Consider the following 9,115-nt stretch of genomic DNA (forward strand, 5'->3'; position numbering starts at 1 on the left):
AACGCCAGCGGGCAAAATAGGATGGTGGCAGCGACCACCATAAAACCGTTCTGTTTTGCCAATATACTTACAATATAAAACCGTTCTGTATTGCCACTGTAATACTGCTCAGATCACCCGATCGCACAGGAGTGCCTCTCAAGCATATTGTACATAATGTACATTATATATTTTTTTTACTTGTTTGTGGTTTCATACAAAACCCCGTGCCCGGCCTATTGTCCTGCTTTCCCGACTTATGCAACAATCATTAGAGTTCGTAGGGGTCAACAGTAGTAAACACCATTATGTATATTTATTACAATTAGGGTGTGCGTTACCCCAGCAAGAAAGTATCTCCTAGAGTTATATGAGTAGAACGTATAGTTGGTGCCTTATCTGCTGTAAATGTGCCCCCACATAAAAAATGTGTGCCCCCTGTCGTTTCGAAAAAAAATCGAAAAAACGATTCTTGCTGGGGTAACGTTTTTCTAGCAGGAAAATTCTAAACGAATGATCGGAGAGAGAAAAACTGTGCATGGCCAGATAGCTTATATGTGTGCCAAAATGTGCCCCCAAAAATAAAATCTGTGCCCCTTCAGATTTTCGAGATATTGCATTTCCTGCTAGAGTAACGTTTTGATGAATAGTATATCTCTAAAACCATTGCATGTGCCCCTGTAGAATAAACATACGCGAGTAGCTCTTAATGTGTGCCCCTTTGTGCCCCAATTAGATTTTAGAAAATATTTATAGTTTTCAAGTTATCGCGGTTTTATGAAAACCCGAAAAAACATCGCAGCGCCTAAATGAGACAAGGCATAACTTCGCTGAAAACTGTATTCGGTCTTTCTTGACGCTAATAATAACCATACAAAGTTTCAAAAATGTTCATGCATGCGTTTTTGAATAATCTTGCTAAAAGTAATAACGATGGTGTCATTACTTTGACGGCAAAATACAAGGAACTGGCACAATCCCAGATGTGTAGGTGTAAACCAAAATCTTGTGCCTTTAGTCAAAAATATATGGTGAAAATATTGAGCTTCAAATGTTACGCATTAAGTAAATATAAACAAAAAACCAAAATATGTAAACAACGGCTGGTTATCCGACCAAATCTGAATGACTACTAAAAAGCGACGGATTCATACTTAACGAGGACCTTCTTTATTGGACGTATTATACCTAAGCTGTTGTCCTTACAGTCGCGTTCAAAAGTTTTGAGGGCTAATTAAAAAATATATTAAATGCACCTTGTGACTATATAAATGAAACAGCTTGTTGATGTGGAAATTATTATTTACATTAGTATAAAAATACAGGTATGTCACAAAACAGTTTGGTCACGATTTTGAGCATGTTAGTCACATGTACATTTTATTTGAAAATGGCTCTTATAAATGTGCTTAATCATGTGTAAGGTCATAGAAACAGCTATTAAAATATAATCCAATAACAACTTTATTTTATTAGTTATTACTTTTCTACTTCAGTGTACTCAGGCACAACACGTGTGAACCGGTTAGTGAGTAAAGTAAAGAAGGTCATCGATATGTATGAATCCGTCGCTTTTTAGTAGTCATTCAAATTTGGTCGGATAACCAGCCGTTGTTTACATATTTTGGTTTTTTGTTTATATTTACTTAATGCGTAACATTTGAAGCTCAATATTTTCACCATATATTTTTGACTAAAGGCACAAGATTTTGGTTTACACCTACACATCTGGGATTGTGCCAGTTCCTTGTATTTTGCCGTCAAAGTAATGACACCATCGTTATTACTTTTAGCAAGATTATTCAAAAACGCATGCATGAACATTTTTGAAACTTTGTATGGTTATTATTAGCGTCAAGAAAGACCGAATACAGTTTTCAGCGAAGTTATGCCTTGTCTCATTTAGGCGCTGCGATGTTTTTTCGGGTTTTCATAAAACCGCGATAACTTGAAAACTATAAATATTTTCTAAAATCTAATTGGGGCACAAAGGGGCACACATTAAGAGCTACTCGCGTATGTTTATTCTACAGGGGCACATGCAATGGTTTTAGAGATATACTATTCATCAAAACGTTACTCCAGCAGGAAATGCAATATCTCGAAAATCTGAAGGGGCACAGATTTTATTTTTGGGGGCACATTTTGGCACACATATAAGCTATCTGGCCATGCACAGTTTTTCTCTCTCCGATCATTCGTTTAGAATTTTCCTGCTAGAAAAACGTTACCCCAGCAAGAATCGTTTTTTCGATTTTTTTTCGAAACGACAGGGGGCACACATTTTTTATGTGGGGGCACATTTACAGCAGATAAGGCACCAACTATACGTTCTACTCATATAACTCTAGGAGATACTTTCTTGCTGGGGTAACGCACACACAATTAGGCACAACGCACAGTGTAGGTAGGTATTGAGATCGTGCAAACAATTGAGGTCATTTAATATTCTTAATCACCATAATAGGCTCTACCATTTAGATACCTATAAGAAAAGGCTAAAATTCTATCACTGCATCACATTGACGTGTATATTTGAGAAGTAGTAACACTTTCGAATCACTCAGTACCTACACCAAATGTAACGACTTATGACGTAATGTGCACGCGAACTTGTAATAGTTATAATATATTGACTGTTTTAGGATGCCACAACAGTCCGCGACTCTTTCTTCATGAAAATAATGTGCATGAATAATGAAAAGTGTTCCCAGGAAGTCAGGAAGTAAATTATAACGATAAGACTATATTTTGGGTTCATAAAATTTTACAAGTTAATGGTTCGTGAATTTTTAGAAAGTAAATGTTTTTAATTACCCATTTTTTGCATTTCATTATTCTAATTATTACGTACAGATTGCTTTGGCTTATGGTGATGATTCTTATTACGTATGAATGAAACAGTCTCATTTTTATGTATAATTTATTTATTATTAACGACTTGCAAAACTTGTACTATATTTACATATCATTTAAAGCACAAAAACACACCTGAATGTTTTTGTTTAGGGAGCGCCATAAGAAGAGGCGGGTTGCGTCTGTGGCAGGAAGTTGCTAGATAGGTCAGAGCTTGACTGACTGTTAGCGCTAGGTAGACCGTAGTCCTGCGAGGGGTTCGACAAAGCTGTCGATGATGACCCTGATGATGATGATGATGATGATGAAGTTTGGCTTGACGCAGGAGAGTTCTGGACGTACGACGAAATCTCAATACTAGGTCTCGCGTCCTCTAGCGATACGCCTGACACCAGCGACTGGTAGCCCGCGCTCTTAGCCGAACTGTGTTCGTGTTCCCTTACAATATTCTGGACGTGGTTAAGAGTGGTCGAGTCGAGTGCATCACTGTGCGTTTGTGACTGAGCTGCGCTGCTGTACTGGTTGGAATCGGCCTGGTAGCTCGACAGCTGAGGCTGCTGTTGGGGTTGTGCTCGAGGCTGCGTTTGAGGTTGAGGATAAGAATATCCTTGACTAGGCTGGTAGATCTGTTGCGGCAGTGGCTGCGGCAAGATCTGTGGCTGCGGTTGAGGCTGCGGCAGGGGCTGGGGCAGGGGCTGCGGCTGCGGAGCAGGCGCCGGGCGAGCTACTGGCAGGATGGGGACTCCATAAGATGAGCTGGGAGGCAGTTGCGGTTGTGGTTGCGGCTGGGGTTGTGGTTGTGGTTGCGGCTGTGGCTGAGGAGCCGGCTGGGGTGGTGCGTAGTAAATAGGTTGCGGGGCCGGTTGAGGCGCAGGTTGCGGCTGAGGTGCCGGTTGGGGTGGAGAGTAGTACACGGGTTGTGGCTGGGGTATAGGTTGCGGCTGAGGAGCCGGCTGTGGTTGTGGAGCGTAGTACACTGGTGGTGGTTGCGGTGCGGGTTGAGGCGCGGGTTGTGGCGCGGGCCTGGGAATGTACTGTGGCTGAGGCGCAGGGTAGTTATAGCCCGGAGATTGTGGTTGAGGTTGAGGTTGTGGTTGGGGTTGGGGTTGTGGTTGGTACACTGGGAGAGGTTGCGGCTGAGGTTGAGGTTGGGGTTGTGGTGGCTGGTAGTAGTTAGGCTGTGGTTGAGGCGCGGGCTGCACGAAAGTGGGACCGGCACTCGGTTGCTGGTACTGGTATCCAAAGTTAGGTTGTGGTGCCGGGGGCGGTGGCGGCGGGCGGGGTTGTGGTGGCGGCGGCGGCGCCGGGTGGTGCTGGTGGTAGTGGAACTGCGGCGCGTGTGGCGCCGGCCGCGGGAGGTGATACGGCGCTTCTGCCGCTATAGCCGCTACCAGCGTCAATAAAACTGCCTGGAAGCGAAAATATGAAAACATTATTTACATAAAAATACTCTTTGTTTAATTAGAAATAAGTTGCGTATTGACGTTGGGCACACGGTTTCACTTTCAACTCACCGCGGGCCTCATGTCGGCGCTCGTGCTGTGTGTGGTGTGTCGTCGGTACTGGGTACCACCGGTATATAACCTTTATGCCACCACCGGCGCACCATCCGCGGAGTGTCCTCGCGATGATTACTCAAACGTCCAGTTAGAACCGTGCTAGTGCGCGCGTACCGCTGCAATGTTTTCGGGAATATTACGCTTGATTACTGCTTTTGCATTTCTATTACAATTTTCGTATTTTATTTTATTTTAGTGGTTTTTTGTCTCTATTATGTAGACAATTTAAAATACCTAAAATTAGACCTAAAGCTGCGTTTCGGTTTTTGTGTTAGGCAATTTAGGCATGTAAACAAGTACTTATCTACAGTAAGTAAGTAGCTACTTAAAGTATCCCGTAAACATTAGTTTAATAGTAGACATTTCTTTTAAATATGACTTTATGTTGTGTTTATGTACTTATGACAACAAGTTAGTCATTAGGTATGTCTGAGTTGTTTATTACTTATAATATTATGTATGTGTAGATAGATAGGTCATTAATATTTTTTGCCAAATAATTTACTACAATACTTGTTTTAATTACTTGAGCTACTAATTCTACTAGTTGAACAAGTAAAAATGACAATCAAAACGCGGAAAATTGATAGAAAACATAACATAATTTCAGAAAATAAAAAATACAAAGTAATAAAATGAATAACAATATTCGAAATTAAATTAATCGGAAATGCAATATGTAACCCTCCATACCCCATCCTGTTGAATGGAGGGAGGCCTGTGTCCAGCAGTGGGACGTATAATTATAGGCTGTTTAGGCTTTGTATATGATTACAATTATTTGAATCATACGTGGTGCAGCATATTTCGCTATGGAAATAATTTTTATGGTGATTTTTGTTGAATTCGGAATGTCCGTAAAAAACATAGGGATGGTTATTTCCAAATAGCCTAAACAATCATTACAGCACAGATGTGACTAAACTGAGCAAATGTGGCCAGAAGTATTGCAAGTTCATTTTGGCAAATATTGCGTGAAGATGAATATCCATTTTTGCCTAATAATTTGTTTGTATAATTAGGACATACCAACCGGTGCGTCAGCTTAGCCCAATAGTAGAAGTCAGACAAAATGGCAGGTTCGAATCTCACAAAGGCCCGGGAAACTGCTTTTATTTCTAATAATTAAAAAGCTAGCGTGGTGGAGTAGATATGCTCCATAAGTAGTTCCCCCTCTGGATGATTGAGGGGAAGCATGTGCCCAGTGGGACGGCTATAATGCTGTTTATGTGCTTATGTTATGTTAAAACATCATAATTCATATTTAATTGGTGACGGAGAACATCGTGTCAAAATCTGCGTGCTCGAAGATTCACTCACAACCTCGAAAATGTTAAGTTTACTTACTTGTCCTAATTTCATTGTGTTAAATTAATTCATTAATGATAAGTAAATAGGGCCTTTTGTACGTTTATTTTGCATTCCTGTGTTGTGTTAGTACTGTGCGATAAAGAATAAGTTTCCAACTAGTCAAATCAGTTATTTTACTAAACGTCAAAACACGAAATTACTATGGAATTTGTATGAAAAAGCAACCTGTGACGTCATAGAAAACGTGACAAAATGTCGCACTTATTATGGTTAAACAGAAAAAAGAAACCGTTTTTGTCAACTTTAGATCTATCTTTATTTAATAAGTACTTAATCGGAATTTCATAATTTATCTTTGACCTAGGAAACTACCCAGTTTTGTATTGTATTGTAGAGACTAATTTCTGCAGTCAAACTGTTTACACAGTTTTGCAGAGAATTGTAAACTGTAGGTGAGACTAATTAGAATAATATTTAATAAGTAAATAAAAAAATATTTGCGAAGATAATTCGCAATAGAGCAGCATTAGAAATGGACCCCTTACCACTCCGACCAACTAAACGGATCAACAAGTTGTTCCGATAGGAACTCAGTATGTGCAATTCTTCCCACCGATCCAACTACTCAAAAGTAAATCATATTTAACCACTTAAATTAATTTAGATAAATACCTACCTACCTATCGTGGGTTACTTCAAAGTGGCATTTTTAGACAGCCTGTGCCCAGTAGTAAGACGAATGATGCACGCGTAACAGGAGATTTGGTGCCTAGCCACAAAGGTACACATTTCTTGGAAACTTACTTTTCTTGTATGTTTTGTTAAGACTTCTGCTATTATATTGTGAAGAGGCTTCCTCATATTTACGTACCACGACAACAATCACTCTTTGTTAAGGTATACATTTTATTTGCTTACAAATACTTACAAAATTATGACAAATACATTTACAGTTACTTACAAAGTAAAAAGAAGAGTTATGAATTTTTCTTCCTTGGACATTTTTGTTTGTAATTTTCCCTTCTTCCACGTGGTCAAACTGGGTAGTCAAACTAATTTGTCCAACAGGAATAATTTCTCTTGATGGTCAAACTTTATAATAAAATTGCAGGAGACGTAAAATAGTATTAATACAATTTCACATCAATTTATTTAACCATCACTGTATTTAATTGCAGATGACAACTATAAAAGAGTCCATCATCCGAAAAGTTTGACCTTCGGGAGAAATTATTACTGTTGGACAAATTAGTTTGACTACCCAGTTTGACCACGTGGAAGGAGTAATTTTTGGCAATCGTCGCATTTCGGAAAACAAACTAATGCTAATTTCCTTGTTCATATTTTTTTTTATTTTATTATACTGAGAATTATTGAGGACAGAAGAGGCAAGATGATTGGACACCTAATTAAGACACGACGAATTTATTAAAAACATCATAGAAGGAAGGAGAGGAAGGGGAAGACCAAGAAGAGCTTACATGGAACAGATTAAAGAATAGGTTAACGTCGTGTCTTATAGGGAAGTCAAGGAATTGCCCTTTGATAGACTGGAATGAAAAATGCTACACCGACAAGAGCGTGGCTCTAAAATTGATGATGATGATCAATTTTATTATAGATTTATCGTGTGAATTGTGCCTGGTTGTAATAAAAAAGGTTATCATTTATACCCAAAAACAAAGGTAAAAGATGCGTATGTCTGTTATCCATGGAATTGAAGGTTAAACGAAGGAAAATCTGTACAGCGCCATCTATATTGTTTTTGAGGAACGTAGCCTGGAAAGTCCTTTATTGTTGTTTTGTTTTTGATTCCTGCGCTTAGTAGTTAGTTCACGATCTGGAGGTCTGGGTTCGATTCCTGATGGGGATATTTCGAAATTACTTTGTAAGACTGTCCTTTGTTTGGTTTGGCCATCTGACAATACCACGTTTGAAATCTCCTGACAGTCCTCAGGTCCTCACCACTTCCTTGTAGGCAAGCATTTAAGCAGCAACAGATTCCAATTCACAAAACGTAAGTAAGTACTTAACAAGTATTACATCTTTGAAGTGGCTACCTATTAAGTTGAATTGTTCATTCAATAAGTAATGATCTAACCCCTTAAGTCATCTTTACCGCGTGCATACATTTGCATGGTGTTTACATTACAACTCTTACATATACTACAGGCGCGGGCGCCGAACCGTTCACCAAAGAAAATTTACATAGAGCAAGATTGGCTACAATACCTAAGTAGTTTGTCACGAGTACTAATATGTATACGTACTTGTTAAACACTTTGAAACCATGTCACATTAACTTTTTTGACAAATTGAACTATAAGTCTCACTAAATATCAAATATGTTAACGCAAGTCGCGGTTCTATTCATATTCATAATGTGGTGTTGGTAGTCGGTGAACATGATATTGCTCAATGACTGTTCAGTATTGTTCACTTATAAAAATGTTTTTCGTATGTGTAACCACTGCAACACGGCAGTGCTACCTATTTTTCTGGCAAAGTACCTACTGAATGTTACCCAGCGCGTGTGGTAAGGGTCCCGCGACATGCCATGCGCGAATTGTATTGAAGACTTTGACCATTAGACGCAGCAAATGTTAGCACTACACGCTCCCCATGTGCCAGGCCAAATAGTGAATGCCAACCGAGACGTATCTACCTCTACAGCAAGTCAATAAGTACCACGGCTAGCATGTTTGGACCTTAATCATATAAATAGGTACTTATAGTAAGCCATGCGTAACGACTTAACAATGGCTACTCGAGTTCCACTCGCGTGAAAAGCAAAAGAAAACAAAAGTTAAACTTGTTAATAAATTGCTTTTACTATTAATCATAATCTATGAAAGACTCCTCTGTTTAACTTCGCTGTATATGTGACGTACTGTTGCAACAGTATTAAATAAAACATTTAAAGCATACTATTTTAGTTGACCTCTGCAAATATCTCAATGCGCATAAATGTCACGAGATGATAATGAAAACGCGTACTACACTTGATAATATAATCAATGTATAAGGCTGACCCTTCAAACCTGATACAAGAGGCGTTAAATTAACAGTTTGCCAATACTTGTCAAATGTTCAAGATCAAGAGATGCGCGGGCGCACACATAATAGCGATGCGATGATCGATTGACTCGCCGGTCACTTGACACTAACATTCCAATTATACTCGCAAATATTGACATTGAACAAGCATCAACCTTCGAGATTTACGATAATCTTGACTCAATTGTTTGCTCATAATTTGTCAACAGCATAAAGATTATGAAAGAAAGGAAGATCAAATCAACACACTCATTAGCGTAAAACGGGGGAAACGTAAAAAGTTTGGATGTGTGAACGATTGTGTGTTTGCGAATCAAACATGGAGCCATATAATATGTTGCTGAGGAGGTATT

The 9,115-nt window shown here is 39.1% G+C and overlaps 1 protein-coding gene across 1 annotated transcript; it reads right to left on the reverse strand.

The window, feature by feature from the left end:
* Positions 1-2,887: 2,887 nt before the first annotated feature.
* Positions 2,888-4,385, reverse strand: LOC126381731 (uncharacterized). The gene is made up of 2 exons (XM_050031188.1): positions 4,350-4,385; positions 2,888-4,244 (listed from the first exon to the last, which is right to left on the reverse strand). The coding sequence occupies exons 1-2, from the start codon at positions 4,359-4,361 to the stop codon at positions 2,985-2,987; spliced, it is 1,272 nt and encodes a 423-aa protein (XP_049887145.1). The 5' UTR covers positions 4,362-4,385; the 3' UTR covers positions 2,888-2,984.
* Positions 4,386-9,115: the final 4,730 nt, after the last annotated feature.

Source organism: Pectinophora gossypiella, chromosome 3 (assembly GCF_024362695.1).
Source record: "Pectinophora gossypiella chromosome 3, ilPecGoss1.1, whole genome shotgun sequence".
NCBI classification, from domain to species: Eukaryota; Metazoa; Arthropoda; class Insecta; order Lepidoptera; family Gelechiidae; genus Pectinophora; species Pectinophora gossypiella.